General features: G+C 43.2%; 2 protein-coding genes across 5 annotated transcripts in view; both read right to left on the reverse strand.

The window, feature by feature from the left end:
* Positions 1 to 113: 113 nt before the first annotated feature.
* On the reverse strand, positions 114 to 8532 carry LOC306932049 (transmembrane protease serine 2-like; the record flags this gene model as incomplete). Its single annotated transcript, XM_079513754.1, has 10 exons — positions 114 to 479; positions 2395 to 2547; positions 3080 to 3222; positions 3417 to 3518; positions 4183 to 4355; positions 5501 to 5663; positions 5909 to 5952; positions 7227 to 7356; positions 8126 to 8239; positions 8424 to 8532. The coding sequence occupies 10 exons, from the start codon at positions 8530 to 8532 to the stop codon at positions 462 to 464; spliced, it is 1149 nt and encodes a 382-aa protein (XP_079369880.1). The 3' UTR covers positions 114 to 461.
* Positions 8533 to 10872: 2340 nt separating this feature from the next.
* Positions 10873 to 25959, reverse strand: part of atm (ATM serine/threonine kinase) — a 43192-nt gene continuing 28105 nt past the window's right edge. For all 4 annotated transcript variants that reach the window (XM_079515114.1, XM_079515113.1, XM_079515115.1 and 1 more), the window contains exons 46-63: positions 24235 to 24469; positions 23084 to 23239; positions 22391 to 22510; positions 21064 to 21281; positions 20031 to 20238; positions 19709 to 19834; positions 19438 to 19578; positions 19058 to 19196; positions 18483 to 18565; positions 17216 to 17356; positions 15813 to 15929; positions 15262 to 15411; positions 14626 to 14791; positions 13801 to 13887; positions 13351 to 13465; positions 12815 to 12878; positions 12336 to 12484; positions 10873 to 12201 (exon numbers count right to left, since the gene is read on the reverse strand). In XM_079515114.1, the coding sequence (XP_079371240.1) occupies positions 12009 to 12201; positions 12336 to 12484; positions 12815 to 12878; positions 13351 to 13465; positions 13801 to 13887; positions 14626 to 14791; positions 15262 to 15411; positions 15813 to 15929; positions 17216 to 17356; positions 18483 to 18565; positions 19058 to 19196; positions 19438 to 19578; positions 19709 to 19834; positions 20031 to 20238; positions 21064 to 21281; positions 22391 to 22510; positions 23084 to 23239; positions 24235 to 24469 (2608 nt within the window). In that variant the 3' untranslated portion in view covers positions 10873 to 12008. The remainder of the gene's footprint in view (positions 12202 to 12335; positions 12485 to 12814; positions 12879 to 13350; positions 13466 to 13800; positions 13888 to 14625; positions 14792 to 15261; positions 15412 to 15812; positions 15930 to 17215; positions 17357 to 18482; positions 18566 to 19057; positions 19197 to 19437; positions 19579 to 19708; positions 19835 to 20030; positions 20239 to 21063; positions 21282 to 22390; positions 22511 to 23083; positions 23240 to 24234; positions 24470 to 25959) is intronic.

The raw sequence follows: 25959 nt of genomic DNA on the forward strand, positions 1-25959 counted from the left end.
GGGGACAAGATATGTATGTCTTGGGATTCAATGGAATAGCAGTTTGTGAGTGACACCTTGTGTTTGCACTGGGTATTACATTTAATGACTTAAGAATTATTATGATTTTGATGACTTGTGATTTTTTTTATTAATGTACTGTAATACATAATTCTATATACACAATATAGTAAATTGATTCTCCGTGATCATACAGTATATAAACAATGTATTCAACAGGCAAAAAAAGTTCATGTTCTCGCATTTTTTCCTTACAATATATACAACAAAGCCAGATAGTGAGTCTAATGTACATCATTAGCATGTTTGCTAATGATAAAATAAAAACTGAGCATCAGAATTCATAAGATGTAATATAGCAAATAAATTAAGGTAGTGTCACTAGACTTTGTACACAGCCAACAAAAAGTAAAACAATAAAAATGAACTTGACAAATCACGTTTGGCTTTTCTTTTGATACTTATTCGTCTTGATATTTCTGTAAATAAAACAGGAATCAGGATTAGTAAAATGTTTTATACAAATAACGGATGCAAAGATAGTTCTATGTATCTAGGAGGAGCATTATTTATCTTCTAGGTAATCAATATACAGTATAAAATCTAAGGTAGATGAACTACTGTTCTGAGTAAGCGGTGTGGTGTATAGTTTAGTTTAATCTTAAACTTACTTTAATCTGATATTTGGAAATTGATGAGATGATCATGTTTTATAAATTCTATAAGCAACAATACAAAATTCTCAGAGACTCTGCCATCTCTATAGCTCCAATTATCACCCACATAATAAACCTCTCCATTAAACAGGGAGGACTTCAAACTTGCCAAAGTAACCCCCCTGCACAAGAAAGGGAGCAAATTAGACCCCAGCAACTACCGCCCTATTTCTATTCTTAGCTCCATCTCGAAACAAAATAGTCTATGAACAGATTGAAAAGTATCTTGCCACAAAAAAACTAATGTATGAATTCCAATCTGGCTTCAGAACATCCCACTCCAGACTCCACTGACACATGCCTCCTCTATTTGAGCGATCACATCAAACACGAGGTGGATGCTGGCAAATACTGTGGCATGCACCTCCTGGTACGACAGCACCTCAAAGGCCCTAAAAACAAGGCTCCAGACTTCCCAAAACAAACTGGTCAGGCTACTACTTGGCCTCACTCCCCGAACGCACCTCACCCCTGCCCATTTTGATAGGCTGGAATGGCTTAGGGTTGACGACAGAGTATAGCATCTTGTAATGGGTCTGGTCTACAAGATTCGCTACCACCAAGATACCCATGTACCTTTCTAAATACTTCCTTATTAAAGCTGCTATAAGCAATAATGTCAACATTTGAATGACCTTTTTTTTGGTATTCAGACAGCCAGCAATAGGTAGGACGCCCCCAAAAAATTTAGTCTCTGTGACACATCTAGGGGCCGCAATCTGCATTCAAAGATGTTCCTAGAAGCTTTGTCATTGGTCGGAAAAAAAACCTGGTTGCAATGACTAACCAATCAGGAAGTAGACAGGCAAATCAACCAATGACAAAGCTTCTAGGAAAATCTTTGAATGCAGATTGCGGCCCCTAGATGTGTCACAGAGACTATTTTTTTTGGGAGCGTTCTACCCCTTGCTGGCTGTATGAATAAAAAAACAGAACAAATTGACGTGGCCTGGGCCGTGGCTCAGCGGTCCATGCACCTTGGCTGGTAATCCAGTCTGGCAGTATGCCACGGGTTCGACTCCCGATCCCGACGGCCTTTACTCAGTCACCCCCCTATCTCTCTCCCCATTTCCTGTCAGCCTAGTGTCTGTCCCTCTACAAAAAATATAAAAGAAAGGCGAAAGCCACAAAAAAAAAAACTTTAATTTGTTTTTAATATATATATATATTGCTTATATTCGGCTCAAACAATGGATTGAATTAATTTAGCCCCTATGCCACTAAAATGTGGAATGCCCTACCAACAGCCATTAAGACATGTGAATCCCTTGGCCTTGACTCTTTCAAAACCGCTCTCAAAGAGCTGCAATTTGAAACTGGCCCCCGTAAAAAAATAAAGACCACTTTTTCCCCATACTGTACATATTTTTTCCCTTTTTTTACTTTCTTTATATGATGATTTCCTGTTTTATGTGTATATTTAAGTGTATATTTGTATGTCTCTAAATGTTCTGAATTGGAAACGCTGGACCCTGTTGTAAACAAGTGTGAGTTCTTAGTCATGGTGTGTCGAGTCAGTTTTTGTATTGACCTGTGCTTTCGTTTGAAATGTACCCATTCTACATACTGTGAAATCAAAATTTCAATCAATCAATACACAGCTTTGCTTCATTGACACGTCTTAAAGTTAGGTATAGACTTTCATTTTCATATTAGCACACCGACTATGACCTCTCACCTCCATCTGATGGGAAATCCAACCCAGAAAATAGGTCACATTGCCATAGACCCCTGGTTTGTTTCTCTGAGCACATTGCTCTCCCCAGCTAGTGTCCCCTAGCAGCCACCATACGCCATCCGTCTCTGACACCAAAGGCCCACCGCTGTCACCCTGAAAATGACATAAGTTCTGTTCATTAGTTATTGACCTACCACACACACGCACGCACGCGCACACACACACACACACACACACACACACACACACACACACACACACACACACACACACACACACACACACACACACACACACACACACACACACACACACACACACACACACACACACACACACACACACACACACACACACACACACACACATTATCATTACAAACTAATACATAAACCCTTGAGTTGTCCTTTAAACCAGTGTTTCTCAAACATTCTCATGTCAAGGATCCCCAAATGATTGAATGTGTAATTGTGTAATCCACGTATTTTGTGCCAGGGACCCCCGTTCCAGATTTGTGCGGTTAAAACGTTTTTACCCAAGACTCTTTCCTAACATGGACAATTGTTTTCATTGGAGCCAAGCCAGGGGCCACCGGAGGATTCCAAACCACTAGTCTTGTCAGTGCGTGGTGTGCAGGAACTTTGCCTATGTGCCACCCAGATGCCCCCTCTGTGATGTGTCTTACCTGGCAGGAATCCACTCCCCCCTCCATTTCTCCTGCACAGATCATGTCCTGGGTGATCCTGCCGTTGTAAGATATGGAGCTGTTACAAACAGTGCTGTCTATCAGGGACACCTCGGCTTCCCTCAGGTCCGGGGAGGCATTACCTGTGAGGGAATGAAATATACATTTGACAAACTTGGTGAAGTGGTATTCAACTGCTTGGAGCAGCACAGCATGTGAAGTGAGACAGCCCCGAGTGGGATTGATTAAGTTGTTTTTAATTTAAATGAAATTAATTACATGCACACTATGATAACCTCAGTTTGTAACCAAAATAAATTAAATATGATGGGTTTACCTCCATTGACTGTCCTGCCAAACCCTGATATCCAGCACTTCTGGGGAACAGTGATGTTTAGTCCAACATTGGGCAAGCAGACAGGTCTCATATCTATAGATGCTACACAAACATAAGGACGACAGCATTAGCTGTTAAATATACAGTATAATACTGTACAGACTTCAAATATAGTCCCATATCAGAGCAATGGTCACCGAGTTATGGCCATTTGAAGTGTTAAACACTGCTGTAAAATTGCTGTAGTGCCCAATATGTGTTCAAGGTTTTCTGGTGTGACTACTGTATTCTCATGCCGACCCACTGTACAGTGTTTGTGCCACGTTTGGAGCAACGGCATGCCTGTATGTATGTATGTATGTATGTATGTATGTATGTATGTATACTATAGTGTATAGGGCATAGCAGTGCGCATGGTTTTCTGGTTCCACTGAAAAATCGGCCATTCATTTTTCCCATAGAGATTTACAAAAATATTGTATCAATTATTTTAAGCCTAGAATCAAGCCATCCAGGATCCTGGTGAATTTAAAACTGCTAGACAAAGGGTATTTATTTAATGTAGTATATCATATAATTATATATTTAAAAAAAATGAATCGTCACTGCATGGCTGGCTTGGTTCTAGGCTTAAAATAATAGATATCAATATTTTTGTAAATCTCTATGTGAAAAATGAATGGGCGTTTTTTCAGTGGAACTAGAAAACCACGCCCACTGCTATGCCCTATACTAGGATTAGGAGTAGTATTACAAGGATACCTACATGTAAGGTCTAATGGGTTGGAGAGCCTCATCAGAGCGATGTCATTCCTCATAGTAAGGCTGTCGAAACCCTCATGGACCACGATGGAGCCGACTGAGCGACTGGGACTAAAGACAGTACCTAGCTCATCTACTATTCCTGCATAGACCCTCCAGTCTTCAGGATTGGACATCCTAGGGGAAATGTGTAAGTTAACATTAACTAGAGGATATTATATTGTCCTACTGTGGGAAACAGCATCCATCAGGTATTCTAGGTGGGTCATTCCAGTGGCATTATGTGGTGAGATCAGTCAGACTCACCCAGCCACACAGTGTGCTGCAGTCAGACTCACCCAGCCACACAGTGTGCTGCAGTGAGATCAGTCAGACTCACCCAGCCACACAGTGTGCTGCAGGTCAGACTCACCCAGCCACACAGTGTGCTGCAGTCAGACTCACCCAGCCACACAGTGTGCTACAGTAACTCACCCAGCCACACAGTGTGCTACAGTAACTCACCCAGCCACACAGTGTGCTACAGTAACTCACCCAGCCACACAGTGTGCTGCAGTGACTCACCCAGCCACACAGTGTGCTGCAGGTCAGACTCACCCAGCCACACAGTGTGCTGCAGTAACTCACCCAGCCACACAGTGTGCTGCAGTAACTCACCCAGCCACACAGTGTGCTGCAGTGACTCACCCAGCCACACAGTGTGCTGCAGTAACTCACCTAGCCACACAGTGTGCTGCAGTAACTCACCTAGCCACACAGTGTGCTGCAGTGACTCACCCAGCCACACAGTGAGCTGCAGTAACTCACCCAGCCACACAGTGTGCTGCAGTAACTCACCCTGCCACACAGTGTGCTGCAGTCAGACTCACCCAGCCACACAGTGAGCTGCAGTGACTCACCCAGCCACACAGTGTGCTGCAGTGACTCACCCAGCCACACAGTGTGCTGCAGTGACTCACCCAGCCACACAGTGTGCTGCAGTGACTCACCCAGCCACACAGTGTGCTGCAGTGACTCACCCAGCCACACAGTGTGCTGCAGTGACTCACCCAGCCACACAGTGTGCTGCAGTAACTCACCCAGCCACACAGTGTGCTGCAGTAACTCACCCAGCCACACAGTGTGCTGCAGGTCAGACTCACCCAGCCACACAGTGTGCTGCAGTGACTCACCCAGCCACACAGTGTGCTGCAGTGACTCACCCAGCCACACAGTGTGCTGCAGTGACTCACCCAGCCACACAGTGTGCTGCAGTGACTCACCTAGCCACACAGTGTACTGCAGTAACTCACCCAGCCACACAGTGAGCTGCAGTAACTCACCCAGCCACACAGTGTGCTGCAGTGACGATCCATGAGGGGCTGATGATGGAACCGCCACAGACGTGTGAGCCCTCCACACGCAGGCTGACCTGCCAAGGCCACGCCCCCTGGACAGCAGCTTGGCCCCCGATGATTCTCTCGGAGTGTACCCTAGTCCCACAATCTGAAGACAACACTGACGTTAGAGTGGATGGACGCGCTTTTACTTGATTTCTGCATTGCAGTATTGATACTTTTACTTAAAAAATGTGAGTACTTTTCCCACCACTGCGTATAAGTTAAGGCACTTCTCAATAAACGATAGAATAATCACTAAGAAAGAATCCGTAGTTGCAATACAGCCCTAATGAAAATCAACAGTTGGGCATTGCAATAAAAGGTTTTGAAAAGACATTGATTGTGACATACCAATGCAACGCAATGTCACCACGTTGTTGTCTGGACAAGTATTGCTGGGGATGGCAAACAAAGTTGATGTTAAATGAATGTTGGTTTAAGTTTGATCTAAATACTGTTGTTTTTTAATCACTTGAACCCTAGGATCCCTATTCTGGGAGGAACATATTTGCCAAAAATAGATCTACACGCTCACAACGCACCGCAACGCTATACGTTGTAAACTTGTAGATCGGCTACTTTGGGCCAAGAGATTTAGTGTAGTGAAAAAAGAATGACTCACGTCATAACTGCCAGGTGCAGCAAAGAGACAATGGGTTTAATCTCCCATGGATAACATGGGTTTAATCTCACAGGATACGGCTTCATGTTGCAGCGTTCAGACTATGGGTTTTAATCTACCATTGGTTTAAGGATACGGCTTCATGTTGCAGCGTTCAGACTATGGGTTTTATCTACCATTGGCTTAGAGCACACCAAGTACAGTTGCAACTCAGGTCGGTTTTACTAAGTATAGAGGGTTTAAGTGGTTAAGAAAGAACAGAGCAGAATGTGAGAAAGAGAAATGACCTACTGGACGTGGGAGGCCAGTTCACAAACCTGTGGTCAAGTTGTTGCAGTATGGGTGTGTCCAGGCTGAACTCAGGTTTCACCAATACAAATCCATTACTGTTGGCAGCCTGCTCTTGGCCCGATGTAAAATACGTGTCCCTGTCAAGATTCAAGTTTATTAGAAAACATCATTGCATAACAGTATGAATTATGATGTTTCTTACAATTCAATTCAAGACAAGAGGATCTACCATCAAAACACAACAATAAAAACGTTTCTATTACTTCTGGTAAATGCTTGTATGCTCTATTATGCACATGCTGTCAACCTACAGTAAGGGGCATAAAGTTTATCCAAAGCGGGTGACTGTGATTAAATTTCACACACACATTCACACACCGTTGTTTCCACCGTGGTGGAAACCAATGAAAGGCACCAACCAGCTCATGGAGAGCAGTTAGGCCAGGGGTGTCAAACTCACGTTTTGGGGGCCAAATGTAGCCCCTAAAGAGCTCCCAACATGATTACATGAGTAAAAACATACTACTTTTTATGACACCCTTTATTGATATGTAAATAAAATAAACATACATTTAATATACAGTATAGCTACTGTAACACTCAAGATCCAGAGAAAATGAAGCATGCGGAACAGAATAATCTTACATTCTTAGATGATTATATTAGTAATATTAGCAAACTGTAGTGATGTACAAGTAATTAATTTGAATTATATTACAATTAATTTACAATGCTAAGTAAAAATCACTGTCTTACTTGCTATATCCAATGTGCTGGCAACTTGCTTCCCCTTGTTGATCTGTCCAACCAGATGAACACACAGGCTTCCAGGATTTACTTTGTGAAGAGTAGATCTGGAGAAGGAAACTGGAGCCATACAATCTCACTAAATGCAAACACAAAGAAAAATGGGACATTTTGTTTGAGGTAGGACAGACCATAACTCAGCCTTAGATAAAATTTGCTTTCAGTCAAAGTTTACTTTATACATTTTCTGTCAGTCATTAAGACAACTCTCAAGCATGTTCAAGAACTGTGTGAGCCGTGAGGGTTTATCAAAACATATTTTTGACCAGGTCTGCCCGAACAAAAGGCTTTAGGCTACTTATAACTATTTCATATTCTTACTGTTGGACTAACTGGACAACTGACATCTATTAATTCAACCTCAACTACTGTACGTGCAGCTCCTTGAATTACATTCTTTATATATTTACCAGTAACCAGAGCGACTTACAAGTGCAAGATCAGAGTAAGCATAGCAAGCATGAACCCTGGAATCCATGAACCATGGCATGAACAATACCGCAGTATTGTACAGTCACATAAGTACAGTGCAAAGAGAGCAACATAGTCCCTCAAATAAACTAGGACACCAGGTAAACATTGAACCTTATCCAAATAACATTCATTATTTCATGTTGTCAAGATAAAACAAATCTAAATGACAAAAATGTAAACAATTAACCAACATACAGTATTGTCTTCATAGTAAACTATCATCCATCGATAACATCGAGATAAGAAGGGATACAATGAGAGAGGAGTGCTTGTGAGTCTTCAGACCACAGCAGAAATTTGGAGTGAATTAACTTTATTACGTTGAAAAGTGAGGTAAAAATGTATGGATATGTATGGAGTAGTATGACCCTCACAGCAGCTAGCCTCGTCTTGACCTCCTGGACAATCCTTGACCCCGTTACACCAGTCTGACTCCCACACACAGCTCTCATCACCACATGACATCCCGTGGACACAGCTTGACGATACTAGAAGACAAGAGGGACAAAGAGCATTGTGTCTCCTTGACGGGGAAAAGCAACAAATATATAATTGCGGTCAGGCAGAAAGTAAACCACATACCATATTTCAACTTATATTTTTGTATTTTAACTTTTCAGAAATTAATGCTATTGATCCTATAAATAAAAACTAGTTAATTGCTGTACTTACAGTAATAGCCAAGGAGTACTCCAGCCACCAGCAGGAGGAGGAGGAGGCTGATTACAGCAGCCACAGTGTATTTTATGCACTTCTGTCTTCTACCTAAGATCCACAACATTGTGATTAGAACTGTCTGACTCCAAAATCTGAAAAGTATCGAGGGGAAACATACTTGATTCTCCCCTTTTAGTTGATTTAACCCTGTGATAAAATGCTGATTCTACAATCAGTCATTCTCACAATATTGTTCAACAATGTTCAGAAATAGCAGATGTATGGTATAGAAGCTTGCAGTGCGGCACAAACGCTGTGAGCTTGTACATCTGCTATTTTTAAATAGGCTCAGAATTTGCTCAGAATGTATTGAAAGGATAGCCCCTTGAGATGCAGCATCTCATTTTAGAGGGGGTCCCATACACAGGGAAAAACATTACATACAGTACAGTGCAGTTACACAAATAGACAATACAGATATGTACAGATACAGTTAGCTTGCTCTTCCTCTCCCACCCACTCCCCCATCCCCCCAACTCTCTCTAGACAAGCAATTTACAGTACAGTACAGTGACTTGGACAGGGGTCAGAAGTAAACAGCAGTACGGGCAGTGTTAGTTGCATGAACAAGTTGTTTTGAGGTGTGAATATAGGGAAGTCCTGAAGCGGCCAGGGGAGGTCACAGATCTGAGAGAAAGAGGAAGATTGTTCCAGTCAAATGGAGCTTTGTAATGGAATGACCTGCGTCCAGATTCGGAGAATATTCTTATGGGAACAGCAAAGTAGGGATGTTGAGTATTTCTAAGTGGGTATGGGGATGTATATAGTACCAGTGACTGTTTCAGGTATGGAGGGCAGCGCTACGCTTAGATCTAAGTATAGAAAGATGCTTTCCTGGTTTTAAAGGATTAACATTAAAAAATATATATACTTTTCAAGCCGAGATAATTTGCAGTAGTTGTATCAGATTAGTGTATAGTACATACAGTACAAATCACAATGCAAGAAATTATGACTGAATATAATCTTCTGACTGGCTCAAGTTTATTACGGTAATTTGAATTCATAGCAGCCTTACATTAACTGTATATCAGGGCAAAAGTGTGGACTACTGTACCTTTGCGGTCAGGGATGGAGTCTGTGATTTCAGGGGGAGGCATGGGACCAGGGTCCAGGGCCAGCTGGTGAACATACTGGGGCTGAGGCTCTGACAGGTTGAATGGAGGTGGTCTCCCCTCACTATCCTGAAGCCTCCCTTTGATGAAAAAAAGATCTGAGTCCAGGTACTGTTGACAGATACGTGTAAATACGGAATGAAAGTGGGGACAGAACACAAATTCTGAACAATATAAAAAAACAAAAATCACACCAGTGTGAAGTAAGTGGTGCAACTCCGTGTGGTGGTCCCCAGGGGGTCCCTGGAACTTCCAGACCCACAGGAACGCGCCCAGGGTGCCGGTTGAGAAATGACAGAGTTACCGTGTGCAGGGTCCCCAGGGGTCCCACTACTGTATTGTACTGTCGCTGTACTGTCACACACAAAATCATCATATATACAGATAATGTGTGTGTGTGTGTGTTAGGCTGCACAACAGTGACACTTGGTTGTGAAAACAAACGCTATTTTCGTGCTCGGACAGACCCTGCAGCCAGGGAACCAGGGACCCAGCCAGGGACAGACACACATAGCTCCTTAATTAAGTGGTTGCACCACTTAAAAACTAATATACCGTATATAGTGTACACACACACACTGACTTGTGTTTATAGCAACATGAGGATTCATGGCTTTCGCCAACAATCAGTCACATCAACTACTGTACATCAAATGACATTGAAGTGTGCTTACCGGATTTGCAGTCATTTCCAGTTAAAAGTATACCTTGTAAATAAAACAAACAAAATAAATCTTTCTCATGTAGAAATGTCGATATCCTTGATGAAAAGTATCTCTTTATAGTTGTGCGACTGAATTATTTAAATTGTTTTTATATTAAAAAATTAAAATTATATTAAAACATTTAAATAAAAAAACTCTAACACATCTTCCACATTGTGCTCCACTCGCATTCTGAGCAGACCGAATGGCCAATCCTGAATTATGTCATCACTTTGTCAAATGTGTTCTAATATAAATAAAGGGGGCGGCAAACTTCAGAGAGCACACAACATTTCGAATGGTGGGAATTTTACCGAGCAGGGGGTAGGGGGGTAGGTTATCTCTGCAGCGTCAACATAGGTATTGTTGGTTCACATACATGGCACAAGAAAGGCCACAATTTTGCATGACTAAGCACAATATGTTAGTCATTTAGTCAATGGGTGACTTCACTTAACATGGAGCACATTAAAGAAAGCACTGTCACTAAATTGGGATGTATCTGGAATAAGAATAGTTACAATTTCAGTTAAAATGTAACTTCATAAATTAGAAACACATTAACCATGACAAATGAAAACTAAATTGAAACCTGATTTCCACTTTATTACCGAAAAACAAAACAAAATGTACAGGAACATTTTTCATTATACAGTGACTTGAATTACTTAATTACAATTATTTGTACAATTATTCATGGAGAGGGTAAAAGTAGTAGAAGTTTCCTGAACAATGCTTGTTTCTTCAATAGTGTTTTAGATCGTATTGCTTATAGACCAAATTCACACAGCGGCCATCTTGCCCCTCGTTGCCACCCCGCTTTATCAATGCAAAATCACAACATGGCCGTCATGTGAATAGTCTATTGAGGATTGACAGTCAAATTCACATTACAATGCTGTAATTACGATTAGCTGATAACTTCTTACAGTATTATTACTATACTGTTATGAAATTGGATAATAAGTGAAAAGTGCATACCAGTATTTTCATTTAAACAGCCAACAGCATTTGGCTTCGCCCCGTTAATACTCTACATGAAAGCATACAGTATGTATACTGAGGGACAGAGTACATTTTCTCAAAACATTGCTGCACCAAAAGAAAAAACTGCTGCAGCTCTTTTTGCTGCTGTTGAAACAACTTCACAAACATTTAGAAAAGGGCCTTTCTGGATTATTAACCACAATAAAAAATAAAATAAATTCTATTATTTGTTTGAAAACACAAACAACCAAAATGGCCACATAACATTTTAATAAATCATAACATGGAGGGTCGCATTAAAAGACTCAACAGTGTATTTGTACAACACAACGGAGTGGTCAGAGCGCGTCCTCACATCCTCATGGCGTTTGGCTGGGCTTCATTGAGTCAGGGAATTTGCTGTACCACCAACCAAACATTTTAAGTATACAGTAAGTGCCAAACTTCTCAACATTAGTTTGAACACTAACATCCATATTCTGTGGGGAGAAATTCACCAAAAGCAGCCGATCTACATGCTCAAGTTGTGAGCTTGTAGATAGTGGACTCAGGTGGTTATCGAAGGCACTCAGGTGCCGTTCGAGTTTCGACCCGATAACACAACACTGTAAATCATGTTCTGGCGAGAGCGTTTGCCCCGACTGCCACTCAAAGTGGCTACTGGCCAATCACAGCGCGTCCTTGCACAAGTGCACCGGCCAATCACAGGCTGTGTAGGGTTTGGAATGACGCATCTACACCCAGGCCTGCCACCCGGGGAACAGCCTGCTGAGGTTGTTGGGGTCCATGGCCTGTTGGATGAGCAGGTTGACCTGCCCCCCCACACTGAGCACCGTTCCCTCCTCCACCCCCTTCAGCTTCTCCTGCAGCCGCAGCAGCACCCGCTCTGCCACCTTGTTGAAGTTCTGGCTGCCACTGCTGGAAGAGCTAGGACACATGAGAGACTTTTTAAAATATGTGCATGTTTCTACAACTGTGGTTCTGCAAGTGGGGTCAAATATTGTTTTTTGATAAATGCACACAAGCACACACACACACACACACACGGTGAATGACGGTACCTAGCTTTGTGGTGGCTGTCGATGTCGTCACCTCCCATGGTGGAGTGGAGCGTGGCATTGAGTTCCTGCTGCTCGTCATGCTGCTGCTGCAGGTAGAAGGCCTTCAGAGGGCTCATGGTCCAGTCAAACAGAGGGTCGTACAGCAGAACCTACATACACACACACGCTCATCAAATGTCTGATATTAGGGATGCACCGATGTATCGGCCGATATTTGCCGTTATCCGTAATTATCGGTATCAAGTGACTGACATTAACCGATGGCAGTAGCCAATATGTATCTGTTCTTGATAAGCATACATTTTGGGTTGGCTATGTTGGTGTGTATCACAGTAGATATACAGTGGTAGTATGATAAAATATGGTAAAAATATATATATATTTATGAGAGGGATGGAAGCATAGAGGGAGAAATAGAGGAGATGGGGAGGGAGAGAGAATGTGTATTCAATTAACACTGCGATTAATTTACTGTGTACCTCTACAATGGTCAGCAGAGCTTCTTGAGAGTTCTTCATGACTTCCATAGTCTTCTCACAGCATCTGAACATTATAAACAATCAGCAGTTCAGTTTTTATTTTCTTCCAATCTCTGTCAATGTTAGACATAAATTAGGTGCTAAAATGTATCCTGAAGGTGGTTTAAAAGGTAGGAACAAAAACAATGTGCAAATGTACCCTGTCAAAGTTAAAGATGTATGGAACGTCAAGGATACTTAAACATCCACCACACACACACACACACACACACACACACACACACACACACACACACACACACACACACACACACACACACACACACACACACACACACACACACACACACACACACACACACACACACACACACACACACACACACACACACACACACACACACACACACACACACACACACACACACACACACACACACACACACACACACACACACACACACACACACACACACACACACACACACACACACACACACACACACACACACACACACACACACACACACACACACCTTCTGAAGACGCCCTCCACTCCAGTGATGCCCATCCCGTCCACAATGTCTCTGGACAGTCTGAATGGAACCGTCTCTGGAGTGGGAAGAATCTTTCCCTGCTCAAAGGCTACACCTGAGGACAGACACAAACAAGATAAATAAATATGACATTACTGATCCGCCATTGGTCACTAGAAATGTTTTTAATTCTTTTAAACAGAATAAGTAAAACAAACAATCCATTCTTTCAGTGACTTGGGCTTATTTTTATTATCCTTTCAGTCTTCTTACTGCATTATAATTATATTCACTTTATTAAGTCAATGAATACACAGCTCAGTCTCATCCAACCCAACAGTGACTGTGTGTAATGTGTTTGAGCTTACCTAAATCGATGTGTACCAGCTCAGTCTCATCCAACCCAACATGATACAGTGACTGTGTGTGTGTGTTTGTGTTTGAGCTTACCTAAATCGATGTGTATCAGCTCAGCGGTTTGCTCGTCCACCAGAATGTTCTGGATGTGTCTGTCACCCAGACCAACTATGTAGCCAACTGTCAAAAGAAAGGGAAATGTCTTTAACACACGCACACACAAAATAATCCCCCATGGATTGTCACTCAAAAGGGTATACAGTACATGAATTATAGCTAGCTATGTTTCAAAGTTCAAACCCATGTACCTACAGGACATACTCATCTATCCACCGATAAAGTAATCCATCCATCCATCCACCTATCTATTATCCACCAAGGGATTAAATTCATTTTGCTCCCATGCCACTAAAATGTGGCACGCCCTACCAACAACCTTTAAGATATGTGAAACCCATGACTCCTTCCAAACAGCTCTCAAAGAGCACCTACGGACGGCTGCAATTCGAAACTGGCCCTCTTAAAAAAGTTGTAAGTCTTTAATGTTCTGATGAATTTAAAATGAAGGACCCAGATGTAAACAAGTCTTAGTGCTTTTCATGGTTTCCTCCTCAAAGTAGCAGTTTTTGAATTGACTTGTGCTTTCACTTGAAATGCACCCATTATACTGTGAAATAAATAATAATACAATTTTCAATCAATCAAACTTAATCCCCATTTAATTGACCAGAGTCCCCCAGGGCTCTATACTAGGTCCATTCCTTTTTTCTAGTGATTTCAAGTGATGTATATGAAGTGATCTATGAAATCTATGATAAAGTATAATCTGCAAAACAGTTGTATACAATATGTAGTGGGGGTCCCGGCTTCATCTCTCTGGTCTATACTTTGCATTGATTCAAGCACCCATCCATGTACCTATGGAGGAGGTGGCAACACTGCGGGTGTAGGCTAGACGTCTCTCCATCCACACCGCCGGGTCCAGGAAGCGCTCCATGCAGAAATACCTGAAGACTGGCCTGAAGTTCTTACACACCTCGTTGTACGCATGGAGCTTGTCTTCATTTGTGAGCTTGTGAGCTTCCTGCAGATAAGAGGACAGGAGAGAGGGGCTCATGACACTCAGACTGTGCTTAAGTCTTATCTTTGTATTCAACTATAAGGGATCTCAAACTGGGGGTTGAGAACTCTTGCAACCGAATGGCTGGAAAATGTAAATTAACACCTTGTATACACGTCTTTTCTAATAAAACTGTGGGGGGCCTTGGACACGTCTTTAGGTCATATTTAATGATATCAAACGGGATCGCTGACATCCATTTTGGCCATTTTTTGCAGCGGGCAATTTGTATTGGGGGCGGGGCGGGAGGTCGCGAGACATGGCCAAGGCATTTCCGGCGGTCCCCAGCCTAAAAACGTTGAACTATATATGTATATATACTGTATATATAAATAACTCATACGAGCAAACACATCACGAAACAAACAGAATGTAATGGGTGACAATGCTATGTGCTCTCTCGCCCTTTTCTTCACACAGATCTACATACTCACCATCATCTTCCTACGGCAGGCTAGGTTGGTCCAGTCCTGAGTTCGGAAGCGTTTATGGGCTCCCTTAGCTGGGTCCGCCAAGAAATCCCCGATAGGCACCGTGCCAGAGCACCACTCTAACACACCACTACGCTGGGAGAACGGAACCACCTGCACGGAACACAACCCAGTCAGCTGGTGATTGCCATCTTGACACAGACGATATATTGTATGCTGATTGGTTTGATTTGTGGTTATGCGTCGTGTTGTAACTGGATATTTGATGGCACATCATGCATATGTATTCTTTAACAAAGAGTGAGTCCAAGATTAAATGGATCGAGAGAGAGATCTCATAGTAAATAAGTGCAAAATCTGGGTGGATAAATTCTCAGATTTCACACATTACCTGTTAATGTGAAAGCAATGAAACAAATAATTAACATGAAAACAAAATAAAGTGAAACCAAAAAGTTTGAAATAAACAGTAACTGTAATTTGTAAAAAACGTCTATTAGTCTAAAAATAAAACCAATTCAGAGACAAAATAAGCAGGAAAGAGAAACAAGAACCTTGTATCTCCTGATGTTGAGTCTCCTCTTGCGCGTTTCACTGTTGCGATGCAGCAGCATGGAACACATGCTGAACACTTGCTGCATGACAGCATCCTGTCGCAGGTCGTCCTGACCCTGCACACACACACACACACACACACACACACACACACACACACACGTCAAGGTGTACTGTATGTATGTAGCCTGGCTCATAATAATACAGTTGCCTTCGCCTATCCGTTGAAGAAAATGAAAAACTAACTCTTACATAGAAAGATTAAATTCTAGTATTCTTACACCCTTCATATTTAAATATATAATATAATATAAATAATATTTAAAAGATAAATGGATAGTGTGGGTGTGTGTGGGTGATATTTCTGAAAGTTGAGCCTGGACCAGTAGAAGTGTGTTCTTTGTCTCTTTTAAACTCATCACATGAAATTACTATAAAGAGTTAGTAGTTGGACATTACAGTGGCCAACACCTCAATACAATCAAATATAGAAAATAAACATTTAAAGGCTTGATCCCTCAATGAGGCCGAAGCAGGTGAAAACCTGCTATTTCACCATAACCACCAGACTAACACCAACACCTCATCTACTGTACAGACACATGACCACCAGACTAACACTAACACCTCATGCAAGGACCGAGCGTTCCGATGGCGATATTGTGTGAAAAACTGTCCGGACATGCAGCGTCGGCTATTGCGTTGCGACGTAGCCTGAACCAATCAAATAAATAATAAATAATAAATAGTAGCGTGTAGATCTCAACCAATAAGTGTTTGGGGCCGCGAAACCTCGCTCAAATAGAGGCTCTGCAAGCGAATATAGGAGGGGTGGCATGGCGCGTTGTCGCTTGAGGTACGTCAGGACAGTCACAATGAAAAACATGTGTTCTAATGAGATTTAATCGTTTGCTCGCCCGCATCGCTGGCCGTGTAGATGAGGTGTAACACATTGTAGTGTGGGAGTGGGCGCACACACGGACATGCACATATTAACAGAAAATTACAAGAATGCTTGTAATTCAACAAACTTTGTATTTGTCACAGCACAAAAACACAGAATTAACCATTTACCAACGTGGAAAATAACTGAGATCACAGCTGAATGTTATCAGGTGCTCTTGTACTGCTATTCATTCGTTTCTCAAGATGGGTGCTTTATCTTCAAAGGTAGGCGACTTGAATAGAACCTAGCCACACGCAGCATAAGAATGTCTTTTCAGAATATGTGTGAAACAAACACTTAGCAGCACAAAGGTATAGTTTGTTTAAAACACAAGCACACAGCGCTTGTCAAATACGCACACACAGTGGTTGACTCAAACAAACAAACAGGTGCGCGCACACACACACACACACAGGTGCGCGCACGCACGCACGCACACACACCCCCCCCCCCTACCTTGACCAACTGTCTCCTGCTGATGCCGTCAGAGCCAACACAGTCGAGGATCTTGGGCAGGTTAACGCCACCAGCCAGGTGGTAGTGGGGCTTGAAGGACCTGATGGTCACCACGTCGTCATAACTGCCTGACGGGTCCACCTGCTCGTTTACAGTTACACAGTTAATCACTTTTGCCTGTCCAACAGTGCTCATACTGCAGCTCAAACTATTTTATTTCAAAGACCCCCATAACTCGGAGTGTGTACAAATGGAACCAAATGTCCACACTCATAGCGTACTCTACTCATAGCCAGTCTTGCATCTTATTGAGTGGTGCAACCACTCCAAGGAACAGCAATGTCTGTGTTATCATGTGTGTGACTAGTGTTAACCTATGTGTGTGACTATGAGTACCAGTAGGGGCAAAAGTGGCACTGTTGTGCCAGAAACAGAGAGAGAGATAGTGCTGCACTGTTGCCTGCTAATGAGAGACAGAGATAGAGAGAGGGGAGTTGCACCACTCAGTTCACACGGGTGTGATTTTTTTCAATAGCCAGCCTTGCATCTTTCTTTTTGGAGTGCCGCTTTTTTCACTTTGTTGGTTTACGAGTTAAGTTTTATTTAAAGCTGAGCACCCACTGCCTTGACCAAGGGCAGTTTCCAGAGGCAGCACACCGGCTTTTTTTTCTTCGTCCATTTGGTTCCCTGCCTGGATCCCACTTTGAGGACCACCGTTACAGCTCCACAAATTGAAACATGCCACTTACTTCATGCAAGCTCTTCAATACAAACATGTTTGTTTTGGGAGACGGACGAGTACTGGTTAACACTGCTAAATGAGACTTGGAATGCCACTGGACACCAGTACTTTGAAACAATGTGCTAAAGTACAACCACATGCAGTAACAGTAGGACATATACAAAACAATCACTTCCCAGCCTCCGTTAATTACTTGAATACTAGCGTCCCTATTCAGAGGCGAACATTCTGTGAAAATAGCAAATCCATAAGCGCTGCGACCCATTGTGAGCTTGAAGATCTTGTATTTTCGTCAAAGGGATTTGGTGTTGAGTAAAACAAAAAGGAGCATAGAGCCCTGGAGGAGGTCAATGTATTGCAGAGCAGACATTAGAACACATACAGTCAGTGATTCTATACCAGTGGTTCTCAAAGTGGGGTCCAGGGTTCCCTGAGAGGGGGTCCAAATGGACCTTTACAGGTCTGTAACTCAGAGTTATGGGGTTCCTTGACATTTAAAAGTGTGAGAAGCAGTGTTTTCTATACCTTGATCTCCATTGTAGGGATGATAACATCGCCCAGGTCTTTGATTTTCATAATGGGCTGGTCAGCAGGAATAGGGATAGCTTCTGCAAAGAAAATAAATCACACCTGTGTGAACTGAGTGGTGCAACTATACTTTTATTGTGATAGTTACTGTACAGTTTTATTGTTAGTAATCAAATAGACCGAAACATTGTAATTTCCATTAAACTTTTTCTCTTGCACTTGAAGGCTATTTATTTCAGTACGTTGGGGCAATAGTTTGGTGTACACACCTTTGTAGGTGTGAAAAATACTTGCTTTTTATATATTCAGGGAATAAAATGAACACAATGGTGTGTATTGTGGGTTTCCTCTTCTGCTGGCAGGTTACAAAGACGAAGAAGCCACTCTGGCGTGTAAAGAAACCAACCTCCTGAATTTGGGAATTTTCATACACAAAATAGCTTCTGTTGTCCGTTTGTCATTCTGCCTAAAGCACAATGTATGTATTTTCTAAGTGGTGCAGCGGGTGTGTATGTATTTTCTAAGAGGTGCAGCCTGTGTGTACTGTACGTCAGCATGCTCTGTCTACTCACTCTTCTCGGTCTTGTGTTTGCTGGCGTCCATGTATGCCAGAGTGATGTAAGCATCACACAGACGCTCTATGTCCTTGATCATCTTGCCTTTCTCCTTCCTAATCACACTGATGATCTTCGTGGCTACATCCGAGCGTTCCTGCACATAAAGGCACATCGAACACGACGTGCTTCATTCATAAAGAGCGAGGTACATTTTCATCAGAATTCCTCTGATAAATGCACAGTCGGAAGTGATCAGTACAGAATTAATTGGGGTGAATTGACATTCAAGAGATATGGGTGCATTTTACTGATTAAGGCCGCAGCCATACAGAGATTTAGTATCCATCAAAAATGTGTTGAGTCAATGTATTTTTCTCTACAGCGTAGAGTCCTACCAGGTCTAGTGGTGAAACCTGTCGTGAAGAGCTCTTTGACATTCGGGATTTGGAGATAGTCTCGTCTTTGTTAGCATTCACCAGGGCCAGGATGATGAAGAGCGTGTGGTGGGGATGCTCCAGAGATGAACGACAGATGAGCTAGAGGACAAGAAAACCTCGGATAGCTTCAACTAGGCAAGGTTTTTGATTTTGTAAACCTTAAAATACTGTACATGTGTTTGTATTTTGTTTCATTAAAATAAAAACAAACAGCAAAAGGTGGTATTACATCATTAAGAACATAATGGAAGCCCACATCTTCAGGGACACCGGAGGACATCTTGGCTCCCATGCGAGCTGCCAGCTGGTACATGAGAGGCAGGAACTTATATGATGGGATTCTCTGAACTCCTTCCTGCAACACAACCCAAGAGATTTATCAGAATACTGCCTAGATGACAGACATACTGTATACCAGTCAAGTTGGAATAATACGTTGTATTTATTTCCTCTTTACCGCTCAACTTATGTTATTAATAAATTACATGAAATTGTCAAAGCACGGGTGTGCATTTTAGTTTGTGTGTGTGGTAGATGATGTTGTGGCTTGCCTTCATCAAGTCGTTGACAGCCTTAACGTCGGCGTTCTCCAGCCAGAGTGAGGCCAGTCTGAACACCCAGGTGTCGTGCTCGTCGCCCTGCTGCAGACACAGGATGTAGTTCTCCACCGCCTTGCTGAGGAAACGGCGCCTGTCCGTCTGCAGGTTGGACAGAGCCTTCTTGTCCAGCTCCAGTTCTCGTTGCACCTTCACTGTATACCTGAGAGGGAAGAGGAAGACTGGTTACCTTCACTGTATACCTGAGAGGGAAGAGGAAGACTGGTTACAAGGGAAGGACTATACTGATGTAAAGGGATAGTGAAAAGAAGTTGAAAAAACCACACCCGTGTGAACTGAGTGGTGCAAGGTCTTATATAGCCTGATCAGCTGTGGTCTGACGTAATGTCAGTGACCATAGTAACCAGCTCATTCTTTTGAGGGACAGGTACACAAACACACACACACGGGTACTAACAAAGCCAGTTGTTGGAGTGGTTTGCACCACTCAAAAATAAAATGCATACAAAATGTTAATGCTTACAGTTGGTTTAAGTGTAGTGGTTTAAGTACTCCTACATACAATTAAAGAGCACATGATTAAGTGCACATGACTGCAACTATCAATTATCATCTTCTTTTACGTTTTGTTACAACCCTAATAAAAAGGAATGACCTTTACTGCTTTCTCCAGCATGGTCTGAAACATTAAAAACATTACCATGATTAACTAGAGCTTAATATCATTGAATCGTAGTATTTTTTTTTAAATCTTGAATTACTTCAGTCTGTCACTAGTAAGACAAGCCTGTGCCTCCACTGGTTTCAGTGTTGATGTAGATATTGCTTAATAAAATCTCATCAAAGATGCGCCTCTGCATTACCGCGGAGGTTGTGGGTTCGAATCCACCGTGGTGCATCCGGCTTTGTCGAGCATCTATACGAACACAGTTGGTCCATCTTCGGGGGAGGGAAGCCGGGCGAGGAGGGTGGAAAAACAATTGAATGACAGGCAAGGTGTGCTGGCCAACCCACAGGTTTTGCTTACCTGTTGTCGTTGACTTTACGTTCCTTCATCAGGTTCACCTCCTCTTTAGCTTTCTCCAGCAAGAGCTGTTTGTTCTCAAACTCTGAGGAGTTCATGTAGTTCTCTATGCTCTGGTATTGAGCGTCTGAGAAGCGGGCCAGAGACAGGAAGGCCTGGTTTCGCTGACTCTGCAGCCTCGACTCACGGCCGTCCGTGTGGGCCTCGATCACCTCCACTGCCTGAGAGAGAAGACATTGAGGAACAGCAGTTTAACACGTGCTGTTGTGCTGCTCAATTGACAAACATGTTTTCCTTCCTGAATCCTGATACAGATACCTGATACAGAGCACCAATCTGAAACTGTGTAAAAAAGCTATACTGTACATGTTGTAAGGTCTGATTCAGGTTAAACCCTTTGTAAAACTTGAGCCTAACAAATACAGAGAATTAATGCTCTAGTACTTTCTTTTATTGACTAGTTTGAGTCAGTCACATCTTGCGTGCGTGCATGTGTGACTGTGTGTGCGTGCGTGCGTCAACTTCAGGTTATGAACTGAATGGTCTTGTAGGCACCTAAGTATACAGTACCATGCTCAAGTTCCAAATTTGGCAGTTAATTGAACTAATAGATCAATTATGAAAAATTATTGTTTTTAGTCAAATACGTTTCACAAATAGCCCAACTACAAGCTCACAACGTGTTGCATGGTGAAGCATTGTGAGTTTCACTTTCAGCCCTAGTTGCCTACCCTCTCCAGGTAGAGTTTCAGCCCTAGTTGCCTACCCTCTCCAGGTAGAGAGTTTCAGCCCTAGTTGCCTACCCTCTCCAGGTAGAGTTTCAGCCCTAGTTGCCTACCCTCTCCAGGTAGAGTTTCAGGCCTAGTTGCCTACCCTCTCCAGGTAGAGTTTCAGGCCTAGTTGCCTACCCTCTCCAGGTAGAGTTTCAGGCCTAGTTGCCTACCCTCTCCAGGTAGAGTTTCAGGCCTAGTTGCCTACCCTCTCCAGGTAGAGAGTTTCAGGCCTAGTTGCCTACCCTCTCCAGGTAGAGTTTCAGCCCTAGTTGCCTACCCTCTCCAGGTAGAGTTTCATCCCTAGTTGCCTACCCTCTCCAGGTAGAGTTCCAGGCCTAGTTGCCTACCCTCTCCAGGTAGAGTTTCAGCCCTAGTTGCCTACCCTCTCCAGGTAGCGTTTCAGCCCTAGTTGCCTACCCTCTCCAGGTAGAGTTTCAGCCCTAGTTGCCTACCCTCTCCAGGTAGAGTTTCAGCCCTAGTTGCCTACCCTCTCCAGGTAGAGTTCCAGCCCTAGCTGCCTACCCTCTCCAGGTAGAGTTCCAGCCCTAGTTGCCTACCCTCTCCAGGTATTTCTCCAGGATGACTCCAGGGCTCTCCAGACAGGTCTCAGCCAGCCAGGTCCCACACAGCCTCAGACACTCGGTGTAGACTGGAACCACGGCAGGGTTGAAGTCCACCTGGCAGAGCATGCCAAGAAAACATTAAAAACATTACCATGACAACTAGAGCTCAATAACATTTAGTCATAGAATGTTTTTGGTTCTTCATGCACTTCAGTCTTTCACTAGTAAGACAAGCCTGTGCATCCACTGGTTTCAGTGTTGATGTAGATATTGCTTAATCAAATTGAATCTCATATTTTGTCTAAATTTGTGAGGCTTTCGTGGCTGCGCACCACCGGAGGTTGTGGGTTCGAATCCACCGTGGCTCACCCGTTTTTTCGAGCGTCTATAGTATACGAACAAAATTGGCCCGTGTTCGCAGGAGGGATGCCGGGCGAGGAGGGTGACACTTGTCTATGCAACTATTCTTCCGGGCTGATGGTGGCACCTGTCAGCAATGTCAAAAACATTGTGACCATAAAAGTAGTACAGTAAGTCAGAGAGGCTTATTGTCGGTATCAGCAAGAATGCGGGAGTCTGTCCCTGTTTCGCAGTGCGCTAGACCCTTGGGAGATGGATTGTTGAGGTGGAGCACCTACCATCAGCTCCCAGTACAAAACTATTAAATGCATGTGAGCATGTCTGTACCTGATCCTCCAGGGAGAGTATCATCTGTCTCAGTAATCCCAGGGCCAGACCCTGCTCTCCCTTCGCCCAGAACACCTGAGCTTCCTCCAGCTGCCATGAAGACGAAGAGTCTCCAGCCTCTTGCTGCTTCATTTGGAACACAGCTCGCTCTGCCAGCTGAGGAACACAGGACACCACACACAGAAGATGGGGACAAACACACAATCAAGGTTTTGTTTTGTTACATTGTTAATGAGTGTAGAAACACCTATCCATGCATTTAAACGGTTATCCCTAGAACACTAAACTTAACCTTTGTCAAACCATCACTAAACCTGGGTATATTTTACCTGATGCATATATTTCTCATCAAAATATATTGAAGTACAGCAATACATGGCAACTTTAGGTACTCTTCTTTAATATTTCATCCCGACTTTTCACAAAAAACGTAAACAAATAGATATCATGGGGGGCAACTATCATAGGGGGCGAAATGGGTGAAAAATTTGTATTATTCAAAAAAAAGAAAAAAGGTGGGGTTGGCAAAAGGGCCTTTCTGTATGGAGTTTGTATGTTCTAACTGTGTTCCTTAGGTTATGTACCCTCACAAAAAACCATTCAGTAATCCTGGTCTCTAAACTGCCTCCCCCTGGCCATCCTGGGCGTCTGATGGAGGAGAAAGGAACATGTTGGAATAATGTGTTCCTTCCATGCGCTACGTCATGTTGTATTGAAGGAAACATGAGGTCATTACGTTCCTCTCCCCAGGTTGGCAGAGGGAGTGTAGCGCCCAGGATTACACTAGACAATTGACACTGGGTGAAAAACAACCCGCTTCCCATCCACTCCAATGTTCAACTATCGAAAAGATGATGGTTTTACACGTGTTTCTATTTTTTCCCGCACACACGCAGCGAATGTCTCTCGGTGTCTGTGGTGCGATTGTAGTGAATATTCTGTGACTGCTTAAAAAGGTACAAAAAAGCCAGTTTAACCGGTATATACATGTGTCAATTGATAATAGCTGATCTACTAAGCTACCACCACAAATCTTGTATGAGAGTCCTGCAAAAAAGAAAATCAGATGGCGGTCCACGGCCATATCCATATCAATGTGGGGGTCTTTGACATGAAAACGTTGAACCACTGTTGTGTTCCCACACTCCTACCTGTGTATTCCCAGCGTTGCGAGCCACCCGGCAGAGCTCCATAAGGTGGTCAGTGAGCAGAGAGCTGAGGTACTTCTTGGCGTCTGGGTTTGTCACCCTGGACATGAGGGTTTGCTGCGCCACAGAGCGCACGGCCAGAATGGGCTCCACCAGAGCAAAGTCACTGTCAGCCAGCAGCTGGGAGTGCTGCTGCCACTGTCTGCACACATCCCTGGCAGTGACATCTGAGAGCGCTCTGTCATATCAAATAAAAACATTTGAAAATGTATATTTACATCCATGGGCAGCAGTTCAAACACAAATGACAATGGAATGAGTTGAATTAGTGAACATGATGGAAAACACAATTTACTTAAATATGAAATAATCCTCACTGAAAGTGTTACAAGGCCAGAGCATTCTGGATTCTAGCTGATATGGGGAAACTTCTAATATATGTTATATTAATGTATATTACTAGAATTTCGCGGGCCTTCGGCCCGCTCATCCTAGCGCCATGCGATACGCAAATGGGAAGAAGGCAATGGCAACCCATGATGTTTTCATTTATGCATTTGCTTGGAAAGCGCAAAGTTGCCAAGCTGGCTGAGTGACCTTGTTTGGTTTTGTGTATTTGTGTATGAAAGCGAGCATGGCAAGGCGCAGGAACAGTATACTGTACTGTACTGTAAGTCTTTGTACTGTACTGTACTCATGTGTACTGTACTGTTCTCTGTACTGTTGTTATTAGTGTTGTGTTCTTATTTTTTATTATTACATGGATTAATATTCTGATGTGAGCTTTCTTTCTGTACTGTAGTCATGTGTACTGTACTGTTCTCTGTATTGTTGTTATTAGTGTAGTGTTCTTATTTTGTATTATTAGCGTTTTGTGGCGTGTGTGTGCGTGCCATTTGCGCTGCATCGCGAGGCGATCCAAAATCCCCCGCGCGCGCACACACACACACACACACACACACACACACACACACACACACACACACACACACACACACACACACACACACACACACACACACACACACACACACACACACACACACACACACACACACACACACACACACACACACACACACACACACTACGTAGCTGTTTTGTGTTGCAGCGCGTTGTTGCAGCGCGCGCGTGTAGTGTTGGTGTTGTTGTTCTTATCCATATATGCGCCTCGGTTCGTCCTGCTTGTACCACGCCAGGTGTCAACGCGGTCGTGTTTGCATTATTTTAACTGTGTATGTATGTAATCGCAGCGCTCTCCATCCAAGTTAGAATCAGTGTGTGCGGTGTGTTGTTGTTGTTCTTCTTCTACTTTTGGTATGTGTGTGTGGGTCACGTGGTGGGCTTTGAGCAAATGGGAGAGGGAATGTAGTGTTGCCAGGTCCACGTATTGTAAGCGAGTGGTAGTGTGTGTAAGTAGCGTGTTGAATGGCATTTTTTCTGTGCTTGTTTTCATAGACGTGGCAACAAATTAGGCGGGGGTGTCGGTGCTTGTGGCGTGTTTGTGTTTATTATTGATATTGATATTGTTTGTGAGTCTGGACGGGAGCCGGCTTTAGTGGCAGTGCAATGACAATTTTTACGCGGGTGGTGTTGAGTGTGGGCGTGCGGCGCGACATGAGGAGATAGGCATGGATCGACGCGGAGGGTAAGTCTGTGACGTCTTAGTGTGTTGTTGCAGTGTGTGTTGCAGTGTGTCAGTGACGTAGTAGCTGGTGACTTTGGGTC

This window comes from Electrona antarctica, assembly GCF_951216825.1.
Source record: "Electrona antarctica genome assembly, chromosome: 11".
Lineage (NCBI taxonomy): Eukaryota > Metazoa > Chordata > Actinopteri > Myctophiformes > Myctophidae > Electrona > Electrona antarctica.